Here is a 24,642-nt window from a genome sequence, read left to right as displayed (position 1 = left end):
TGAACTCCATAACAAGGCTTGTCACTTTACGGCCGTTGACGAGGCGGCGGCTGCATTGGGCCTACAGGCAGCAAGAGTGGGTATCGACCTCGCCGCCAATGGGGACAAGCGCGGAAGGGATGCCCCTCTTGATTTGGCGGAGAAATGGAAACAACAAAGGAGGAAGACTCCCAGGAAGTGACATTATCCAACTGTACGGCATTTACAATGGTTCCAGCGAGGTCTTGGGGGGGAGCCTCTGGTGCGGCCCCAAGCAGGGGCCATATTGGAAGCTGGGCAGTGGGGAAAGCTCCCCTCATGGAGGACATTCCGACTTTGAGGAGCCCGGTACTGACTCACCCGCTGGTGGGATGATTCGGCGTGACTCCACTCCTGTTGCATTCGAGGGATGCATGGGTGTTTAGTCATTGTCCATTGTCCCTTTTTGTTGCAAGAGGGCTTAGTGAGGGGACCAGGGAACGCTTGGGGCACCAGGTGGGAGAGGACGTGGGGAAGGAGGCAGGGAGTCAGGGATGATATGGAGCGCTTTGATGAGAACATTTGGGTTACTGCGGTGTAATGTTGAAATTGTTATCATGGAATGTTAAGGGGTTGAACTCACCCAATAAGCGGTTGCAGCTGCAAAAGTACTTCGATGATCATCATTATGCTATTGTGGCCTTATAGGAAACGCATCTTAAGATGGGGGGGAGGGACACCGCTTACGCCACAAACAGTACCCTCAAATATTTTTGGCTTCTGCGCCAACTAAACACTGTGGGGGGGGGGGGCGGGGGGGGGGGGGGGGGGGCTGTTGTTTCACATGTCTATTCACTTCCGGGGAGCAGGATCCAAGCAGGATAAGGAGGGCAGATACTTAATGGTCAAGGGCAGTCTGGGTGGGGGGGAGATGTTGTATGTTAGCCTCTCTCTAAAAACTTAACAATGGACAGACAATTTCTTCTGAATTTCCTGGGAGAGCTGGAGGGTTTTTGCAGAGGGAGAGATCATTTTATTGGGTGAATTTAATCCGGTGTGGGATCATGCTCTAGATATGACACACCCACAGAGATCTGAGACAAGTGCTTTTGCCAGATCAGTTAAGTCCGCCTTCCACCGCTTAGGGATCTTTGACTCTTGACGCGCCCTCTAACCCACGGAGAGGGATTATACCTTCTTCTCACACTCTCATCGATCCTACTCAGGGATAGATTATATATTTCCGAGTAGGCCACTGTGGCAGACTTCAATCGGTGGCCATCCATCAGATTATTGTATCAGACCATGCCCCAGTGGAGGCTTGCCTGGAGTGGTCCCCATTTCCCTAATGTCCTGATCCGTGACTCAGCTTCCCGTACCAATTTGCGGAGAGCTATCAGAGAGTATTTCCAACATATTAAGGTGGGGGGACACCACCCCTCCATTCTGTGGGATTGCCTTTAAGGCGGTCATCAAGGGCACATGCATCTACCTGTCGTCCGTGGTTAAAAGCTGAAGACCAGCGCCTCTTGGAAAATGAATTTAAAGCAGATGAGCAGGCCCATAAGCTCTCCCCAACCTGGCAGGCCCAGAGGAGGGTGGTCACCATTAAGCGTAAACTGCGATTCATCTATAAGAATAGGGTGGAAATAGCACTGTTGAGGCTTCAGAAAACGCATTACGAAAAAGGCAATAAGATAGGCACTCCACTGGCGAGACAACTACGAGTCAAACAAGCTAAGGATTATATAGGGCAGATTAATGACAAGCTCGGGAACATTTCTCTGAGGAGGAGAAGGCACTGGCATTCAGACGGTTTCATGCCCGTCTCTATCAATCGGATCAACTGCTTGCCCATACTCAGGAAAGCTATGTACAAAATACCCAGCTTCCACGGGTCTCGAGGGAGACAAATGAAGTGCTGGAGGCATCGTTTACAGTAGAAGAGGTCCAAGCAGCTATTGACTCCCTCTCTCTGTATATGGCTCCCTGCCCGACGGGTTTACTACCCACTTTTACAAGTCCTTTAGTGTGGTGTTGTCAGAACATCTCACTGCATTGTTTAATTATGTAAGAGGAGAGGGGGCAGTGTCCCCCACTATGGGAGAGGCGCTGGTCATACTTATTCCCAAGGTGGGGAAGGACCCTCAGCTATGTGCCTCTTAAATGCCTATTGTCCTCCTTAACTTCAATGCCAAATTATACTCTAAAATCCTAGCGAGGAGACTGGAGAATATTATGCTAGAGTTGATACATCCGGATCAATCGGGCTTTATCAAGGGCCGCCAAACGCATGACAATTTGCAGCGTGTCATCCACCTGATGGAAAAGATATCTAAGAAACGGGTGCCCGCGCTTTTGTTGGCACTCGATGCTGAAAAAGCATTTGATTCCTGGTGGCGACAATGCAGCGTTTCGGATTCGGGGAACAATTTATAACAATGGTAATGACAATTACTCTTGCCCCTGGTCCCGCATTCTGGTGAACGGTGTGACCTAATTTTTTTTTTATTTGTCGCGGGGTACGAGGCAGGGGTGTCCTTTTTCCCCCTTGCTACTCTTTGGGCTCAGTGTTGAACCCCTGGCAGCACGAGTAAGGGCATGCCCAGGTTTTCCGGGCATCAAGTTTGGCTCTGACCACCATAAAATCTCCCTGTTCGCGGACAACATTTTACTGTTCATCACTGAACCCTGCACGTCTCTTTTGGCAATTCAGGAAGAGTTGACGTTCTTCGAGCAGGTGGCAAGCTTTTAAGTAAACACGGGGAAATCTTATATCCTCAACCTGACTGTACCCGCCGCTGCAATGGTCCAGAGAGCTTCCTTGTCTCCATATATTTGGGCCAAAAAAGAAATCACATATCTGAGTGTTAGGCTTGTCCCTAAGGTGTCCGATCTGTTTTGAGCCAACTACCCACCCCTACTCAAATCATTGCGAGAGGACTTTAAGAGGTGGTTATCGCTCTGGCTGGGGCGAATCAATAGTATCAAGATGACGGTGCTTACTCAGCTCCTATACCTCTTTCAGAGCCTACCCGTCGACATCCCGACAGACTTTTTTGCAGAAATCCAAGCGATGTTCACAAGGTTTATTTGGCAGGGGTCAAGGGCTAGATTATCCAATAAGGTGTTTATGCGCCCCAAAGTGGAGGGCGGACTGGCACTCCCCGACCTCCTCCGGTATTATAGAGCTGCACAACTGCTGAGTGGTCCCTCCGAGAGTCTGTTAAGTTGTGGCTTCACATGGACAGGGTGGTGGCAGGAAGGACTTTATGGGATGTCCCTTGGAGGCCCAGAGGGGCACGACCACAGAACACATATCTTAGTACCCTCACCGCCACTACCCATAAGGTGTGGGACAAGGTGACAAGAGCTTATGAGATTACATCCTTTCCTTCGCCACATACACCCATCCATTTCAACAAGGCATTTCGTCCGGGGGAATCACCGGGGCCCTTCGATAGATGAAGGGGGGGTGGGCGGTGCTTGTGGACCACAGATCTCTATCATGGAGACCAGCTGCGTACGTTTGCTAACTGTTGCAGGGATTTTCATCTTCCAGCATCCGAACACTTCCATTACACACAGTCTATTGGGTCACACAGCCTCATATGCGGGAGGCGGCCACCAGGGATCTTCTCCCAGTGGAACGTTTCGTGCAGCAGGGAGGAGTTGCGAGGGGCAGTATATCTATGCTGTACAACATATTGGCCTCAGCGCAACGGGTGCCGACCCCTCGACACATCCTCTTTTGGGAACAGGTGATGGGCATCTCATTGGGTGAGGACTGTAGGCGACACCTATTTCATGACATATCCAAGCATAATCGCTCAATGGGTGGCAGGAGAGCACACAAACTACTCTACAATTGGTACCAATACCCGGAGAAGTTTAAGAAAATACACCCCCAGGCATCGGACCAGTGTTGGTGAGGCTGTGGTATGCTGGGGGATTTTAGGCATATTTGGTGGGACTGCCCTGCTATTCGCCCTTATGGGAATGAAATCCTCTCCCACTTAAGAGATATTGGGCTACCCCGTACCGACATCTCCAGAGCACATAAGGTTGGAGCTTTGCGCTTCAGAGCAGAAACATCTATCGCAGGAGGATCGAGTCATTCTGTGGTTGGCGGTGGGGGCTGCGAAGACAACTTTAGTGTCTTTCTGGAAGAAAATGGACCCACCCCCAATAGCCCTCTGGCTCACGAGGTTATGGCGGGGCCTTGCCATAGAGCATCTAGATGACAAAATGGATGGCTCGCACAGTGGTTTTGACTTTATCTGGGACCCCTGGGTCAGGTTCCTCTCACAGGGCCTGCCCCTTACAGCATGTAGTCCTAGTCTTCGGGCGCTGCATTTTTTCCACGCATAGGAGCCAAATGCAGAGGGTAGTTGAGTGTGATTAGGATTGTTCTCTCTGGCTCAGGAAGAGGGCTCTCAGCCCAATGGCCTTTTAATTCGCTTCAGAAACATAAAAGGGATAGGACACTTGTTGTGCTGTAAGGTTTTTGCTCTTTATTTGTTTTCAGGTGACAGAAGCGAATGGCTTTGTTCACCATTTGTAGGGTGAAAGCAATGTCTTAAGCATGTGTTTCTCTCTGATATTTGTTAAACTGGCCTTGGGTTGGTAAGGACAGGGAGAAGGCACTGAACATGGTGGGAAGCCGGAAGTCCTATGTACATGGGCATGTTCACTTTATTGTACCGAAATATCAATAAAACAATTTCAGAAAAAAAAGTTCTTGTTTTGCCTTAATGTAACAAGTTTGAATACATTTACAGGCTCTTTCTGCAGTGAAATCTGGGTGTGGAAAGAAGACTGACAATTCCACTGTTTGGTTTATGTGAAAAGGTGATAGAACTAATCCAAAAATGTTTCCAAAGGTTGTAAGTACAACTTTATGCTTGTGTACTTGGAAAAAAGGTTCCTCGAGATTGTATTTTACTAACTGTTCTGAAGTAATCGCTACTAAGAAAGCAATTTCTAAGTTAGAAATTGAATCACAAATGCATGTGTTCAAAAGGTGGGCCCATTAGTCTTGTGAATACAATATTTAGATTCCAAGCAGGAACTGATTGTGTTCTCGGTGGACTAATACATTTTAGTCCTTCCATGAAGGCTTTAATAACTGGAACTCTAAAGAGAGAGGTATGTTGTATAGTCTGCAAGTATGCTGATATGGCAGTAAGATGAATTTTAATAGATGGGAAAGCTAAATTTGACTGTTGTAAATGAAGTAGGTAGCATACAATATCTTGTATTGATGCTGTAAGTGGGTCAGTATTTTTAGATTGACAGTAGTAAACAAACTGTTTCAACTTGTTAGCATAGCATTATCTAGTTGTAGGCTTGTGTGCTTGAGAACTTCCATACAGTCTAATAGAAGTTGCAAGTATCCAAATTCTATGACTTCAGGAGCCAAATCGCTAAGTTGAGAGCACTGGGATGTCTGATTTGTCCTTTGTTTTGTGTTAACAAATCCAGTCTGTTTGGAAGTTTGCAGTTAGGTACTACTGACAGGCTTAGGAGTGGTGTGTACAAATGTTGTTGTGCCCACCTGGGGACTCTGAGATTCATGGTGAGAAGTTTGACACAGTTTATTGACCAGAAATGGAAGTAGTGGGAGAGGGAGAAAAGCCTAAGCAAATATCCCTGACCAGGTGATCCATAGAGCATTGCCCTTGGACAGAGGGTGTTGGTTTCTGGATGCGAAGTTTTGGCATTTTGCGTTTTCGCTTGTTGCAAATAGGTCTATTTCTGGTGTCCCCCACTTTAGAAAGTACTTTTGAAGTACCTGAGAGTAAATCTCCCATTCGTGTATCTGTTGGTGTGTTCTGCTTAGGATATCTACTATCTAATTGTGTATTTCTGGAATATATTCTGCTAGTAAGTGAATGTGATTGTGAATTGCCCATTTCTATATTGTTTGGGCTAGAAGGGATAGTTGAGATGAATGTGTCCCGCCTTGTTTCTTTAGATAATACATGGTTGTCATATTGTCTGTTTTTACCAAGACAGCCTTGCGTTTGAGAAGTGGTTGAAGCGCTTTTAGGGCAAGGAACAAAGCCATTAATTCTAAACGGTTTATGTGGTAATTTAACAGTTTTGAATCCCATTGCCCTTGCATGGTAAGGTTGTTGAGATAAGCTCAACAACCTATCATTGATGCATCTGTTCCTGTGGTCTGAGGCACAGGGTCCTGAAATGACCGGCCTTTCATTAAATTGCTGAGATTCCACCATTGAAGGGACTTGTGCGTTTGGCGGTCTAACAACACTAGATCTTGCAATTGACCCTGTGCTTGAGACCATTGTTGTTAAGGCACTGTTGTAGTGTTCTCATATTTAGTTTTGCATGTGGCACTATTGATATGCAGGATGCCATCATTCCCAATAGTTTCATGATAAATCTTACCGTATATTGTTGATTTGGCTACATTTGTGGTATGAGATTTTGGAAAGTTGCACCCTTTGTGCATATGGATAGGCTACGGCTTTTTGTGTTTTGAGAATAGCACCTAGGTAAGGTTGAACCTGTGCTGGCTGAAGATGCGATTTTTGGTAATTGAGAGTGAATCCTAATGTATGTAGGATTTCTATTGTGTATTAAGTGTGTCGTTGACATTGTATAATATTGCTTGATTTCATTAGCCAATCGTCTAGATAAGGAAAGACATTTGAATTGGTAGTGTTTTCCCACTATCACAAACCTTAGGTATTTTCTGTGAACTGGATGGATGAGAATATGAAAATACGCGTCTTTGAGACCTAATGCAGTCATGTAATCTTTTTTTTGTAGTAGTGTAATGACGTCCTGCAGAGTTACCATTTGAAAGTGTTCTGACAGGATATATAGATTTAGTGGTCTGAGATCTAGAATGGGTCTGAGAGTGCCATCCTTTTTGGGAATGAGGAAGTATAGTGAGTGTGCCCCTGTTCCATGTTGAGATTTTGGAACTAATTCTATTGCCTCTTTCAGTAGTAGCGATTGTACTTCTTGTCACAGAATGTTGTATTCTGGGGACAGCCTGTGATAACGAGGAGGAATATTTGGAGGGGTAGAAATCAATTTTAGGCAATACCCACTGTGGATAATTGAAAGTATCCATTGTTCTGTGGTGATATTTTGCCACTGGGAGTGGAATTGCTGCAGTCTGCCCCCCACAGGAGATGTGGGGGGTTGTGGCATGCTTATGAATTCACTGTTTTGATGGGGTAGTGACGTTTTTGTGAGACCTGGAATCTGCCTCTGAAGTGTTGGCCTCTATAACAGCCTCTAAAACCCCCTCTCTGGTACTGTTGCTGTTGACCTTGTTTAGGCTGGGAGGTAGAAGCCTCTGTAGATTGAGGCTTGAATCCTCCTCTAAACTGCTGCTTACGAAAGGAGCCTCTGTAAGGTATTGTGTATAGGGCTCCCATTGCTTTAGCATTGTGTGAATCTTTCCTGAGTTTCTTAATTGTGGTACCAACCTCAGGACCAAACAGGTGTTTCTTGCTGAAAGGCATATGTAGTATTGCCTGTTGCATTTCTTGTTTGAATCCAAAAGAACGTAACCATGCATGTCTGCGTATGGTTACAGCAGTATTTACACTTCTAGCTGCTGTATCTGCAGCATCAAGAGCAGACCTTAGTTATTACTTATTGCCTGACCTTCTTCAACAATTTTTTGAGCCCTCTTCTGATGTTCTTTTGGCAGGTGTGGTAACAGTTTCTGCATCTCGTCCCAGTGTGTTCTATCATACCTTGATAGCAAGGCTTGAGAATTGGCAATGTGCCATTGGTTAGCTGCCTGTTGCCAGCAGCATCAAACTTCCTGCTTTCCTTGTCAGGGGGAGGGGCATCCTCGGACGATTGACTATTGGCCCTTTTTTATGGCAGCACTGACGACCACTGAGTCTGGAGGTACCTGCTGTGTAATGTAAACAGGATCTGTAGGTGCAGGCTTATATTTCTTATCTATGCGTGGTGTTAAAACCATAGCTTTAACAGGTTCCTTAAATATTTCGTCTGCATGCTTGATCATGCCAGATAGCATTGGTACGCACTGGTAACGTGAGTGCGTGAAGGACAGCATATTAAAAAGGAAATCCTCTTCTAAAGGCTCACTATGCAGGAGTATACCATTGTACGCAGCTGCCCTAGAGATGACCTTTGTATCTGCCATTGTATCCTCTGGTGGCAAAGGTTTTGAAGGATATATGTCTGGGTCATTTGTTGGTATGGGATCTGGATCATACAGATCACAAGGATCAATTTTATCACCACAGGAATAAGTGTGTGAGTGAGTTGAAGAAGGCGATGGTGGTGGGCTAACGGGTAGTGGTGAAATAGAAAGTCATAGTGAATGTGGGGGAGAAGTATGCAAGGGTATTGGTTTCTCCTTCCTTCTAAAACATCTTTGCTGGTGGTGGTGCAGTACTGAGATGTTCCTGAATAGCCAACTTTTTTATTTGTGGAGGAGGTGCAGCAATCATCCTCCCAGTCTCTTTATGGATATGGATCCTTGACTGTTTCATCCATGATTTCCAGAATAGGTTGAATGTCAGTGTCCTCAGAAATGTATTCTGATGGTTTTGGTGACTTAAGAGGACTGTTCATCATATGGTTTGGAGCTCTGCTTTAATCCTCTCGAAAGTCCTTGTTCTTCTGTGTAAGAATACTTTTTTGGCTCCGAAGTTTGCAATTTGTTCGGGCCTGAAAATACAGACTGTTGTTTCGGCTCCAAGGCAGGATGTCGAGGTTTAGACTCCAAGGAGTGTGGACGCCGGCTCGGTTCAGAAGTTGAGCTTTTGGTGGATGTGCTTGACTCTGGTATCGAAGTTGGTGTGGCCTTTTTCGGCACTGAACCCGAAGGTCAGTCGCCCAATATTTTCTTTCGGGACGAACCATGGCTCTCTGGCAGTGGTGCACCCAAGGCCTTTGAGGATTTTTTTTAGGAGTTGGCATATGGGGCAATTGTACTCACGTGCTGACCACAGTGATGAGCTGGCTATCTTCCTCAGAGTCTTCTTCGGAGTCGGTGTCCTGAATGGAAACTGCCGTCTGCGCCTGTTCTTCCTCAACGGTGTAGATATATTCTGTACTCTTCAAAACCATTTCCAGTCCACTGGCTCTCCGGTTACGCAGTGTCTTCTTGGAACAGAATGATCGACAGGCCTCACAATCTTCTTCTGGGTGATCGGCGAGAGAAACAGATTAAATACCAGGTGTTGGTGTTGCCACGTGTATAGAAATTTCACGTGGCAGAGGACAGAATCGGAATGGAGTCCGATCCATCAGCCTTCAGCATGGTGGGCCTGAACAGGCCCGAGTTGGGCGCTCGCACCCAAAAGGGCAAAATCTGGTTTTCGACAGTACTATTGGCTCGACTATAGATGGAAACGTGATCAAAACAATACCGATGGTCAAAGAAAGTTATCTAAAGTTTCTGAATTGAAAATCTCAGAGCGAGAGGAAACATGTCCGAACCAGACAGCAGAAAGAAAACAATCTAACAGAGGAGTCGATGCCCATGCGCAGTATGACCGAGAGGAGGAGTCACTCGATCCAGTGACTACGAAAAAGCTTCTTCAAAGAAAAACAACTTGTAACACTCCAAGCTCAACACTAAATGGTGGAAGCAATGCATAGCATGTATATCTGCAGCTGCACATGCCTTCGAACACACATATATATAAGGAACTGGTAACTAAGGTGAGAATGCATAGCAACATCTGAAGTCACCACACATCTCCTTGCCTTATAGAAAACAAATGATGGAAATAATATTGTCCATTAACATAAGGACCAATAGATAGTAGTACAAATTCAAACTGAACAAATCAGTAAATAAAAAGGACAAAAAATTGAAATAAATGATAAACAGTCCTAAAATATCAGATACAGTAATAATCACATAACAAGGGGTGAAACTACTGATTAACACAATACCACACATCAATGTAACATTTGGGTACACGACCCTGCAACACATACTGGGGTACTTAAGTCTGCAATGCAACACTGGGGTACACGGCCCCGCAATGCAACACTAGGGTACACGGCCCCGCAATGCAACACTAGGGTACACGGCCCCGCAATGCAACACTAGGGTACACGGCCCCGCAATGCAACACTAGGGTACACGGCCCCGCAATGCAACACTAGGGTACACGGCCCCGCAATGCAACACTAGGGTACACGGCCCCGCAATGCAACACTAGGGTACACGGCCCCGCAATGCAACACTAGGGTACACGGCCCCGCAAAGCAACACTAGGGTACACGGCCCCGCAAAGCAACATTAGGGTACACGGCCCCGCAATGCAACATTAGGGTACACGGCCTTGCAATGCAACATTAGGGTACACGGCCTTGCAATGCAACATTAGGGTACACAGCCTTGCAATGCAACATTGGGTACATGACCCTGCAATTCACCACTAGGGTACCCAACTCTGCAACTCAATGTGAATTCAAATTAAAACATTCAGATAAATATTGTGCATTCTAACAATTTAAACGTGCATCAAATCCACTTAGGCAGCAACTTTAACACTGAATAGATGGCCATACTCTCAGACAGCAAAATCAGCACTGCCGCACTTACACTAACATACTGGGGATTCTAAAAACATACACATGCAGCTGATCCAGACTTGCATTAAACAAAATCCACTTAGGGAGAAAATTAAAACATGGCAGCAAATTAAGAACAGCACACAGAGATAAACTGGCATGACATTATAAACACATTATAGATGGCACATAATTATGTTCAGCAGTAACATTTAATGTCCCCGGTGAGCGACCTCTCACCCGAAACCTCTCTCCACCCTTCAATACTTGGATGCTTATAGCTTCTCAGGAACATTTAGAACTCATCCATTGTATGCATCTCCTTTCCTGTGGAAAATGTGTACACAAGTTTGTACTCTACGATCAGGTAGCTTACACTGGACAGTCTGCTGTATACTTACGAGTACGTTGGAAACAAACATCAATTTTTAAAGTAAGAAATTCCTCACTGTTAAGGTTGCTGCTAATGGATAATAGACAGAAAGTCCCAAGGTGTGCCCATCACCGCGTACTATTTCTAATGGAACAGTGACTAGACAGTCGCCGCAAACCTTGATGAACTGATGACAGGTGCTTCTCTACAGTATCAAAAGTACACCTTATAGGCCATAGTAGCACATTGAAAACATCCTAATTGAGGAAAATGGCCACAGATGCATTTTCCAAGCTAAACTGAACTGGTCTTGCCAGTGCGGTGGGCGCTGCTTAACACCGGTTTCGATAGGCGGTTGCTCCCAAATGCTGCATGATCTCTACCACACGCTCTATAGTGCGAGTATGCCTTAAGGAGAAGCTAGCCCTCATGCGCAGCAGTCATTACATGCAGCTCAAGCCTTAATGACCGTTAGGAAACTCTTCCTTAATTCAACAGCACGCAGCTTAATTACACTTGCCAGTTAAGTGCATTCCTTCAAAAATAACCCTTGCACAACAGCATGACACTCACCATAATGGGGTTAAGTTATCTCAAAACACACCATCTCTGTGATGTTTTATCAAATGCTGGTTCAGTGCTGCACTTTAGTTCCTCAAGTGGCTGATGCTGGATAACTTCACATAAGAAATGCTGCATTCTTTGTTAATCTGCGCTACCGGGCCACACCCCACTGGCATGTCTTGCCAAAGCGATAAAATGAGGTATATGCCAACTCCAACCATGTTGAAACCAAAGTCACAATAAATCAGCACCAACTTTTAAAATGAATCTAGTCAAACGCCCAAGACTTCTGTTAACTGCAGGCTGTCTGATGAGAAAGACTCTGGTGGGGCTTCCAGGGCGTTTTTCTTCACTTCAGGCTTTAATTTCCTTTTAGTTACTTCTGTAAGTTCAGTTTCTCTTCAATTTCCTCCCACATGTAGATTTTCTCCAGTCGTCGCCAAAGTTGTAATTAGCGATGGATCCTTTTTAAGTTATGGGTTTATTCAGTTTAGTTACAGGTAACTTCCACACAAAGAGCAGCATCGCTGCTGCTCAGCCTACTCCACCCAAGTGACAATTCACACCAACCAACCAACCAGGCACTCATCAACATTCCGTGACCGACCACACACAGACAGACACACAGAAAGACGCGCACACACACACACACACACAAAAGCCCACACCCATTGAGCAGAAGGGATCTGGTAACTATAATGCAAAGCAACTTTTCAAATCACAGCACTTATCCTAGCGTTCCGTTCCATCACTGCAGACAAACACTCCACTATAGAAATCATCCTCTAGATGAGATTTTGCCAAATACAGAAGCTTCAGACTGTTCAGAATTGAGCATGATGCAAATATTTTTATCTTTAATTTAAATATGCCAAAACCATGTCAGAACCCTTAGTTATCTTTCAGGTCTCAGGTTGTGTTTTATTATCTTAAGGATGACTCATTTTGTCTTCAAAATTATTTTTACTTAACCTTCATAGCGCTTATGAACAGGAGAGTAGTCCTATACAGAACAGGGTCTGCTGTCCATGATTGGTTCTATGTTTATATGCAAGTATATCCAAAAGGCTACTGTTTGGGCTCCTTATCTATAGAACTGCCTTCCTTAGTAAAGTGATTGCACTTTTAGGATTCAGAAACCCCAATGCGCTTTTCCAAAAAGCTGATTTTGTGTGCTATGCGTTCCTGCTCATGTCTCCTTATTTAGTAGTACAAGCAATCTGCAGTACCATAATAGAATGTATGTGTAATAAGTTAAAGCCTGCTGTTTTATATAGTTGCCCAGCACACATTTCCAACATCCAGCAATTGCTTGCACATCATGTAGCAGTTGTAAATTCAAAATCAATACACTTTTTTAAAAGCAGACATTATGGGGAGAACAGAAAGGAGTCTTCAGTTTTTATCAACAAAAGATCCATTGTGGTAAAAGCCTTCAAATAGGAAGAGCAAATATAAAGATAATTCTGTAAAATTATAGAATCTTGAACCTACTATTTCTAGTAATTTCTATGCAAGGGAAGCTTGATTAAATGACAACTGCCCAAACATTGTAACCTGAGTCCGGACTGACTAGTTCAGAAAATGTGCAGGACGGCCAAATAAATTATGTGTCTTTATATATGTCTTATATGTCAGACTTAACTGCTAATATCAAACTAGATACTGGACAGTACAGCATTTTCCAGGCTGAAGAGGGAGGCAGGTTGTCCCCCATGTAGAATACAAATGAGACACTTATTCAGTAAGAAACGAAGAGTTGCTTATACTACAGCTAGCTAGAATATTACGAGCTCCTTAAGTATCACAGAAAGATCACAATTTATTACATGGTCAAAACCAACATTTATTTCGCGTGATTCTAATAAATGCCTGCAATGTGGTACAATTTACCTTTATAATGGAGGATGTGGCACGTACCTGGCACGAGGAAAGGGTTGGAGGTTTTAGCGTTCTGGGAAGAGGTTTTGGAGATCAGAGAGTCCAAATCTACTAGGGCTGCATTAGGCCCTAGAAATGATTCAGGTGTCTTTCGGGTAGGCTTGGAGACTTCTGTCAAAGATCCACTCATTGCCGCCATGTCAAAGGCATCAGGACTTCTTGCGCCCAGGGACCTGGACATAGGTACTTCACCAGCCAAAAGGTCCAGTTCACCTGGAGGACAGAATAAAATAAATGGATAGGGAAATAGGAGCAATAAATAAATAGGATGGATGTGAAGCAGTGAAACAATTCAGTAACCTAAACAGCTTACTGGGCAGTATTCAGGTAACTGTTAAGCTGTACAAGGACAGGGTTTATCTATGGGTAGTTAGGCCATCATCGGACAGTCCCCAATGCTGACAAACATCTATGGGACGAAAATGTACACATCTAAAGGTCAATATTTAATTCATGCCAAATGGTCAGAAAGCACATAATGAAAAAAGTCAAACTGCTTTTCCCATTTAATATTCTTGAGTTCAGAGATTAATATATCCGGTTCATGCTGCTAGTAGCTAATACATTTTAAAGTGTTTGTATGAGCAACATTAAATAAATGGATGTTTGGCAAAATTCCTTCACAACATACAAGTGACTTAACTGTGGATCTCTCCCCCTAATGACCACATAGTCAGTGTCATTGAACCATGGATGAACAGCACCTACTTAAGTTTACATGAAGATAAGCATGTGCACTTTCCTACACAATGTACTGAACTAGGTAGCCACTACATTACCCCCCAAAGATAGTCAATCAGGCTCGCAAGAGAGCCAGAAATAATAACAGGGATTCTTTGCTGGCCAATATTGAGAAGAAACCACAAACTAGGTTAACATGTGTTTCTACCTACACTCCCCTATCAAACACAATCAAGAAAGTGATCAATAAGAGATGGGCAATTCTCACTAGTGTGGGTCATGATATCAACAGACCATTATTTGCTTTTAAACGCACTGCGAACATTAAAGATCTTGTGGTCCATACACGCCCACGAGTCAAAAGAGACATCCCTACCCAAATGACTCTATGGAACCTTCCCCCTGTGGAAGGACACCATCCTTGCGGTAACTGTAATGTTTGCTCCCTTACTAGACATCTGTTGACCCTCAATTTGGACCCTGTGGGAGTTTGGAGCCTAAAAAAACATACGAATTGTAACACTAGGAATTGTATTTACATGATTACATGTCCTTGTGATTTACGCTATATTGGGATGACAACTAGAGCCGTAAAGATACGTATCAACGAACACAGAAGCAACATTAGATGCAACAGAATAACGACCAAGCTCAGTGCTCATTTTTTAGAATTTCCACACTCCCCGGATGACCTATGGTGGGTGGTAATAGAAGCACCTACCATGAGGTCTGATTTGCCCGGGACTTTGTTCAGGATCGAACAAAAATGGGTGTACAAACTGGGTACTCGTTTACGGGGATTAAATGATGATATCCCCTGGCCGTCCCTTTCCTTACGAGGATGAATGATCTATATACGATCATGTCCTCCTAAAAGATGATTACTTCCTTCCTGAATCCCAATGACTTTGATGTTCATCACACATTATAGTCTTTCTATGGAGATAGTGTATTCCATGTACTGGTTAATACATTCTTACACCAGTGCCCAGATGGTGTGAGTAGATTTTTTCCTGCTTTATAATATATACATTTTTATTTCTACCCCTCCTGCCGGGTGCCTCCCCCACGGCTCCTTTTTTCTTTTCCCTGTCTGATGCTTTTACAGGGTTCTTCTTCTTTTTTTCGTTTGGTTCTATTGTTAGAGCCGACTTGAAATACATCTTACAAGCTGACTAGGACCTCGTACCTCCGTGACGAGAGTCCGTCTTCTATTTTTAGTTTTGTTTCCAAAACTACAACTGGGTAGTCTTCTTTCTATTTCCATTACTCTGAGACACGCGCGTACCGGAAGACAGTTTTCTTCCGGGTCTGCGTTTCTTCATTTATTACTCTGACGGTGCCCGATCCAGATGGTGATTCGGGACATCGTTCCAGAGGGTAGGTCCGTAGTTATGGACCAGCAACAAAACTGTAAGTTTGATACGCGGCGGGGAGATTTCGGTTTACACTATTTATATATGTCAGTATGTATCAACTTTACACCGTTAACTTTCAACCGAGGCACAATTGGACAGTGTCATACGTTTGTTTAAGCAGGATGTTCCATTGTTTTTGTAAGACCTACTCACCTGTGGGCTGTGTATATACTACCTGATCCTTCGTTTCTTTTGAAACCTTTTTAAGTGAATTGAGATTTATAATCTGCATTTCTATTTTACTATATTCAGTGTCTATCTGAGTCCTAGGAACCCGTTTCCCAGGGGGCCCTATCTCAAATTTGGGGATGGTAAGCCCATTTATATTTATTCAGTTTGGACCCATCACTTGTTTTATATAGATGTTCATTTGTTTGAGCACCACTAACCACTTTTTGGGTTCTTTTGGTGTACTGTTTGTTTATATGTTTATATTCTAGGGTGACCTGATGTAACCAAGTGTACTTAAATGTAAGTTACTGGTTTTTCTACCTTATTAGAGGTGGCTTTTCTTTTATACTATGTTAAGAAGTTATTTTTGGTCCTGATGAAGCGTCAATGGATCCGGACGGACCGACAGACGCGAAACATGTTGACCTGTTCCTAAAGGCCCTTAAAAACATTTGGAGCCCTTAGTATTATGTGAAAGTACCACGAGCATTACACTCGATATAGGACTTTCAATTTTTGTTTTTAACCTTGGTCTTCATCTTCACTACACTGATTAAAAATTATGATGTTGTTTGGGAGATGTATAACCAATTTTAATTAATTTTTTCCAACCTCTTTTTTTGCACTGTTGCTTGAATAAAGCACCTTTTTGACTATATAACAGATTTTAATTAATCTTGATTATATGAATATGGCCTAGAGCCCCCGCTTGGGGTGCCCACCAGGCATTGCAGCGCCAGCTTGGTGTGGAGCATTTCCCGATGATGATACTATTCATCCATTGTGATGCTTGAGGGCTCTTGCTCCTGAGACCAGTGGTCCCCTAGGATGATATATAATTTTTGGAACAGTGTACTTTGTATATTTTGACTATAGTTGGGAGATTGTACACTGGACCACTTAACCTCCCGGTCCCTCCTTCAATTTGTTTTACGAGCCACTACATTAACTCCTGCCTTCTCTAAGCACTGTTAGTACCTTTTTATATTATGTCATTATAGCATCTAAAATTATAGCTTTTATAACAAGACTCATGAGATTGCAAATCATTATTTGTGACAACACAGTGTATGGTAAAGGGGCGCGGTTATAGTTAATGTAGAGTTCAATATATTATGTATGGAGGAACGCGTGTTAAAGTATTTTGAAGGTGTTGAATAAATTATAAATTTAAAGTATAACTATAGTTTTAGAATTTATAATATGTGCATTTTAAGTTTGGTAGGTCAGAAAGTTCTGGCCCATTTTCTTTTGCTGACGACACCCTTTTATCGGCTTAAACCAAAGGGGTCTTCAAAACCTGCTTGACAATTTTAGCTTGTTTTTCAATGAGCATGGCCTTAAAATTAATGCCTCTAAAACCAAGTGGATGGCCTACTCCAGGAAAAGAATGGATAAAGGTGCATTGTCAATGTGGGGAAAGGAAGTCTTGGAAAGGGTCGGGGAGTTTGACTATTTAAGAATTTGGTTGCCAGATTCTGCACCTTGGGAACCACAAATTCTTAAAAGCTTGCTTACGATTAAACATTGAGAAGGGTCCATATGCAGATTTTCTAAAAGGCCTACCGGTTCCCAACCCTTCCTGCCATTGAAGTCTACAAAACACAAGTTAGGGCAGCGGCACTGTATGGTGCGGAGATAGGGGCAATTGTAACATAAGCCTGATGGGTGCTGATGAAAACAATTTTATTATGACCCTTACTGGTTTAGAGATTTTTTTTTTTGGGGGGGGGGGGGGGGGGGGGGGGACGCCTCTGGTTATGTTTGGACCAGGAATTACCTCAATCACAAAGTTAGCTTCTTTGAAATCCTTATTATACTGGGTGCACCTTTGAGCTACTAGTGAACTGCATCACTAACGAAAGGGGATTATGGAGATTTTAAAATTGCAACAGTCTACAAAAATCAAATAGCTGGCCTATGTAAAAAAAAAAAAAACTTGACTCGATCTTGGGTTGGCCAATTTTTGGGAAGACCCTTCCTCTATACATGCCAACGTTACCCCAACTGTGAAATTGCAAAGCTGCATAATTCTATGGGCAGCCTCGCCAAAGGTTTCTATGTGCATAAATCTACAACCAATCCAGAGGAATTTTTCTCTTGGCCAAAAGTCAAGTGACCAAACAGAAGGGCCCCATATTAAAGCACAGAAAATTAGTGTTCAGACATCGCAAATGCCCACAGGCAGTTCATATAAAGCTGTCAGGAATTTCTCAGGCTCTCCCACCAGGCTAAGCACTGAGGGTTGTTAGCATAAAAGCAGAATGCAATGCCAAGTTGTTTAATAAAAGTGAAAAAAGAGGCAGCATACAGACTGCACAAGCTAGAGCCTAAACCAATAACACATTTACACAATAAATAAGAAGGTGGGAATAAAACCACTTGCGAACAATCATTCAAAACCAATCTAGATTAGAGCTCTGGATCAAACAGACTTGCAAGATTCTCCAGTTCTGGTCAAAATGTAGTGAAATTCCCACACTATGGTTTTAGGAAGCATGTACCAAGCAGTAGAATCTCAAGACACTTTGATCTGCACCAAGTCACCAACTCTGACCTTGGCCTAGGCAAAGAACTGCTAGATAGAGATAAATAAAACAAGTCAACAAATGTGGCTATTGTTAAAATAAACAAAGCCGAATAATATATATCTGGGTTGAAGTGCAAAGCGGCAGCCCTAGTGTGCTAAAATAACGTGCATGGAGCTATAACTAAAATGGCTACACAACACCCTGCCCTTGCCGACTCAAAGCCTAATTATATATAAAAGCCACTAAAAGATATATATATATATATATATATATATATACACACACACATATATACATATACATATATATACATATATATACATATATATACATATATGGAAAATGTCACTTACCCAGTGTACATCTGTTCGTGGCATTAGTCGCTGCAGATTCACATGCTGTGCACATCCCGCCATCTGGTGTTGGGCTCGGAGTGTTACAAGTTGTTTTTCTTCGAAGAAGTCTTTTCGAGTCACGAGACCGAGGGACTCCTCCCATTTCGACTCCATTGCGCATGGGCGTCGACTCCATCTTAGATTGTTTTGCCCACAGAGGGTGAGGTAGGAGTTGTGTATGCTAGTAATAGTGCCCATGCAATGGAGTGAATGCGTATGTACATAATAAAGTTTTAAGTAATATATTTACAAATGTACAAATGTTTAAGATCTACTTCTAAACGGCTACAGGCTCCCGGGGAGGCGGGTGGGCGCATGTGAATCTGCAGCGACTAATGCCACGAACAGATGTACACTGGGTAAGTGACATTTTCCGTTCGATGGCATGTGTAGCTGCAGATACACATGCTGTGCATAGACTAGTAAGCAGTTATCTCCCCAAAAGCGGTGGTTCAGCCTGTAGGAGTTGAAGTAGTTTGAAATAATGTTCTTATTACAGCTTGACCTACTGTTGCTTGTTGTGCAGTTAGCACATCTACACAGTAGTGCTTGGTAAATGTATGAGGCGTAGACCATGTTGCTGCCTTACATATTTCGTTCATTGGAATATTTCCTAGAAAGGCCATGGTAGCACCTTTCTTTCTGGTTGAGTGTGCCTTTGGTGTAATAGGCAGTTCTCTTTTAGCTTTAAGATAGCAGGTTTGAATGCACTTAACTATCCATCAAGCAATGCCTTGTTTTGAAATTGGATTTCCTGTATGAGGTTTTTGAAAGGCGATAAATAGCGGTTTTGTCTTTCGAATTAGTTTTGTTCTGTCAATGTAGTACATTAGTGCTCTTTTGATGTCTAATGTATGTAGTGCTCTTCCAGCTACAGAATCTGGCTGTGGGAAGAACACTGGTAATTCTACCGTTTGATTTAAGTGGAACGGTGAGATTACATTTGGTAAAAATTTAGGATTGGTCCATAGAACAACTTTATTTTTGAGTATTTGAATAAATGGTTCTTGAATGGTAAATGCTTGAATTTCACTCACTCTTCTTAGAGATGTGATGGCAATTAAAAATGCAACTTTCCACGTTAAGTATTGCATTTCACAAGAGTGCATGGGCTCAAAAGGTGGACCCATGAGTCGTGTGAGGACAATGTTGAGGTTCCATGAAGGAACTGGTGGTGTTCTTGGTGGTATAATTCTCTTTAGGCCTTCCATAAACGCCTTTATGACTGGTATCCTAAACAATGAAATTGAGTGCGTAATTTGTAGGTAAGCAGAAATTGCCGTAAGATGTATTTTAATGGAAGAAAAAGCTAGGTTAGATTTTTGCAAATGTAGTAAGTATCCTACTATTTCTTTTGCAGATGCGTGTAAAGGTTGAATTTGATTATTATGGCAGTAATAAACAAATCTTTTCCACTTATTTGCATAGCAGTGTCTAGTGGTAGGTTTTCTAGCTTGTTTTATGACCTCCATACATTCCTGTGTGAGGTCTAAGTGCCCGAATTCTAGGATTTCAGGAGCCAAATTGCTAGATTCAACAATGCTGGATTTGGATGTCTGATCTGTTGTTTGTGTTGTGTTAACAGATCTGGCCTGTTTGGCAGTTTGACATGAGGTACTACTGAAAGGTCTAGTAGTGTTGTGTACCAAGGTTGCCTTGCCCATGTTGGTGCTATTAGTATGAGTTTGAGTTTGTTTTGACTCAACTTGTTTACTAGATATGGAAGAAGTGGGAGAGGGGGAAAAGCGTACGCAAATATCCCTGACCAGTTTATCCATAGTGCATTGCCCTGAGACTGATGTTGTGGGTACCTGGATGTGAAGTTTTGGCATTTTAAGTTTTCTTTTGTTGCAAATAGATCTATTTGTGGTATTCCCCACATTTGGAAGTAAGTGTTTAGTATTTGGGGGTGAATCTCCCATTCGTGGATCTGTTGGTGATCCCGAGAGAGATTGTCTGCTAACTGGTTCTGAATTCCTGGAATAAATTGTGTTATTAGGCGAATGTGGTTGTGAATCGCCCAATGCCATATTTTCTGTGTTAGGAGACACAACTGTGTTGAGTGTGTGCCTCCCTGTTTGTTTAGGTAATACATTGTTGTCATGTTGTCTGTTTTGACAAGAATGTGTTTGTGTCTTATTAAGGGTTGAAATGCTTTGAGCGCTAGAAATACCGCTAACAGTTTTAAGTGATTTATGTGAAACTGTTTTTGCTGTATGTCCCATTGTCCTTGGATGCTGTGTTGATTGAGGTGTGCTCCCCACCCTATCATGGAAGCATCTGTTGTTATCACGTATTCTGGCACTGGGTGTTGGAAAGGCCGCCCTTGGTTTAAATTTATACTGTTCCACCATTGAAGCGAGATGTATGTTTGGCGGTCTATCAACACCAGATCTAGAAGCTGACCCTGTGCTTGTGACCATTGTGATGCTAGGCACTGTTGTAAGGGCCGCATGTGCAACCTTGCGTTTGGGACAATGGCTATGCATGAAGGCATCATGCCTAGTAGTTTCATCACCAGTTTGACTTGTATCTTTTGATTTGGATACATGGTCTGTATCACATTGTGAAATGTGTGAACTCTTTGTGGACTTGGAGTGGCAATCCCTTTTGCTGTGTTGATTATTGCTCCTAAGTATTGCTGTGTTTGACACGGCAGAAGGTGTGACTTTGTGTAATTGATTGAGAAACCTAGTTTGTGGAGGATTTCTATGACATATTTTGTATGTTGTGAACACCGTCTTAGCGTGTTGGTTTTGATTAACCAATCGTCTAGGTACGGGAACACATGTATTTGCTGCCTTCTGATATATGCAGCTACTACTGCTAGGCATTTTGTAAAAACTCTTGGTGCAGTTGTTATTCCGAATGGCAACACTTTGAATTGGTAATATATCCCTTGGAATACAAACCTTAGGTACTTTCTGTGTGAAGGATGTATTGGTATATGGAAATATGCATCCTTTAGGTCTAGTGTTGTCATGTATTCTTGTTGTTTGAGCAGTGGGATTACGTCTTGTAATGTAACCATGTGAAAGTGATCTGATTTGATGTAGGTATTTAATGTTCTGAGATCTAGTATAGGTCTCAGACTCTTGTCTTTTTTGGGTATTAGAAAGTACAGGGAGTAAACTCCTGTGTTTATTTGTTGTTTTGGTACTAACTCTATTGCTTCTTTTTGTAGCAATGCCTGAACTTCTAGTCCTAGAAGATCTATATGTTGTTTTGACATATTGTGTGTTTTCGGTGGGATGTTTGGAGGGAATTTGATAAATTCTATGCAATAACCATGCTGGATAATTGCTAAGACCCAAGTGTCTGTTGTTATTTCCTCCCAATGTTTGTAAAACTTGGTTAGTCTCCCCCCAACAGGTGTTATGTGTTGGGGATTTGTGACCTTGAAGTCACTGCTTGTTTGGAGGAGTTTTGGGACTTTGGAACTTTCCTCTGTTCCTTTGAAATTGTCCCCCTCTATATTGTCCCCGAAAACCTCCCCGCTGATACTGGCTCTGGTAAGTGGGCTTTGTTTGTGAGGTTGTGGCTTCTGTGGTTTGCCCTCGAAACCCCCCTCAAAATTGTGTCTTTCGAAATGTGCCTCTGCTCTGTGGGGAGTAGAGTGCGCCCATGGCTTTGGCCGTGTCAGTGTCTTTTTTAAGTTTTTCGATCGCAGTGTCCACCTCCGGCCCAAACAACTGCTGTCCGTTGAATGGCATATTCAGCACAGCTTGCTGTATCTCTGGTTTAAATCCTGATGTACGCAGCCAAGCGTGTCTCCTTATTGTTACAGCTGTGTTGACAGTTCTAGCAGCTGTGTCTGCAGCATCCATTGCTGATCATATCTGATTATTTGAGATACCCGGTCCTTCTTCTACTACTTGCTGCGCTCTTTTTTGGAACTCCTTGGGTAAATGTTCAATAAGGTGTTGCATCTCATCCCAATGGGCCCTATCATATCTGGCTAGCAAAGCTTGCGAATTTGCAATACGCCACTGGTTTGCTGCCTGTGCCACCACCCTTTTGCCTGCAGCATCGAATTTTTGACTTTCTTTATCTGGAGGGGGTGCATCTCCTGAAGTATGAGAGTTGGCTCTTTTGCGCGCTGCTCCCACTACAACAGAGTCTGGTGTTAGCTGTTGTGTAATGTACACTGGGTCTGTTGGTGGCGGTTTATATATTTTATATACTCTTGGAGTAATGGCTCTCCCTTTAACAGGCTCCTCAAACACTTGTTTGGAGTGTTTTAGCATTCCGGGTAGCATAGGAAGACTCTGATATTGGCTGTGTGTGGATGACAGTGTATTAAAAAGAAAGTCGTCCTCAATGGGCTCTGAATGAAGGCTGACATTATGAAATGCAGCTGCTCTTGACACCACCTGTGCGTAGCCTGTACTATCCTCTGGTGGCGATGGTTTAGCTGGATAGCATTCTGGACTATTATCTGACACTGGTGCGTCATAAAGGTCCCATGCGTCAGGGTCATCTTGACTCATTCCTGTATGAGTTGGGGATTGCATCATCGGTGGAGTGGCTACTGGTGATGGTTGCGGAGAGTGATGTGGGGATGGTGGTGGTGTTACTTGTTTAGCCACCTTTGCGTGTGGCTGTTTGTCTTTGTCTTGGAAGGCAAGCTTGCGTTTCATTTTGACTGGAGGAAGAGTGCTGATCTTCCCTGTATCTTTTTGAATAAAGAGCCGTCTTTGTGTGTGATCTGGCTCTATTGCCTGTAATTCCTGTCCAAATCTATGTGTCTTCATTTGTGTGGACAGTCCTTGTTCCTCAGTGTAGGAACTTGTTTTCGGTTCCGAGGCCGGATATTTTGGTACCGAAACCTTTTCGGCTGCTTTTTTCGGCTCCGACGAAACCTTTTTTACTTTCGGCGTCGTGCTCTCTCGGTGCCGACCCGTTTCGGTGCCGCTGTCTCGGTGCCGAATCTTCTCTGAGCCACTATCTCGGGCCCGAGATTGCTGTGTGCCGGTATCTCGACCGGAGTCGGATGACTTTGACACCAGCTCACCCTTTTTCGGTGCCGATGAACGGTCACCTACTTTTCGGGTTAAGCCATGGCCTGTTGGCGGTTGCGTCCCCTGGGCTTTAGCGCTTTTCTCGTGAGTTCTTGTTTTCGACGTCTTACTCACGGTTTTCGGCGTTTCCTCGGGATCGATCTCCTCAGAGTCCGACTCCTGGGTGGAGAATGTTTCTTCCTCCTCCTCGAAACGCTCTTGTCCTGTCGGCGCCGACGCCATTTGCAGTCTTCTTGCTCTTCGGTCCTGGAGTGTCTTCCTGGACCGAAACGCTCGACAGGCCTCACAAGTATCCTCCTTGAGTTCTGGTGACAAACACAAGTTACAGGCCAGATGTTGATCTGTATATGGATACTTGTTATGGCATTCAGGACAGAAGGGGAATGGGGTCCGTTCCATCAGCCTTGAAGAGACACGTGGCCGGGCCGACCAGGCCCCGACGGGGATGGAAGAAAACCCCGAAGGGCCACCGGAGCTCTTCTTAATTCGGTGTCGATCTGTTGTAACTAACCCGATACCGAACGCAAACAATACCGACGATTTTTCCGAGATTCTAACTAACTTTCCGACCCGAAACACGGAGCGAAAAGAAACACGTCCGAACCCGATGGCGGAAAAAAAACAATCTAAGATGGAGTTGATGCCCATGCGCAATGGAGTCGAAATGGGAGGAGTCCCTCGGTCTCGTGACTCGAAAAGACTTCTTCGAAGAAAAACAACTTGTAACACTCCGAGCCCAACATCAGATGGCGGGATGTGCACAGCATGTGTATCTGCAGCTACACATGCCATCGAACATATATATATATATATATATATATATATACATTTCAATAATGACAAGTTAAAAGACACTTGAGCATATATAAAAGGACAATTTAAAAATATTAACTTGTGAAGTAAAAAGGCCCAATGTCAAGAGTCAGACACTTTGGAAGTTGCCAATCGAATCTGGGATAATTGAAGACCAGAAATCTTCCGGCAGGCGGTAAAGTAGGAAACTCACCGCCAAGAAGAACCAAGGAGCATTCC

The 24,642-nt window shown here is 43.5% G+C and overlaps 1 protein-coding gene across 20 annotated transcripts in view; it reads right to left on the bottom strand.

Annotated features, from left to right (window-relative positions):
• Window positions 1-24,642, bottom strand: part of EPN1 (epsin 1) — a 250,587-nt gene that overhangs the window by 33,760 nt on the left and 192,185 nt on the right. For all 20 annotated transcript variants that reach the window (XM_069200577.1, XM_069200572.1, XM_069200590.1 and 17 more), the window contains one exon: window positions 13,373-13,606. In XM_069200577.1, the coding sequence (XP_069056678.1) occupies window positions 13,373-13,606 (234 nt within the window). The remainder of the gene's footprint in view (window positions 1-13,372; window positions 13,607-24,642) is intronic.

The sequence above is a fragment of the Pleurodeles waltl genome, chromosome 7, assembly GCF_031143425.1.
Source record: "Pleurodeles waltl isolate 20211129_DDA chromosome 7, aPleWal1.hap1.20221129, whole genome shotgun sequence".
NCBI lineage: Eukaryota > Metazoa > Chordata > Amphibia > Caudata > Salamandridae > Pleurodeles > Pleurodeles waltl.
Note: the sequence above shows the minus strand (reverse complement) of the source record. Positions and strands in the feature narration are given on the sequence as shown.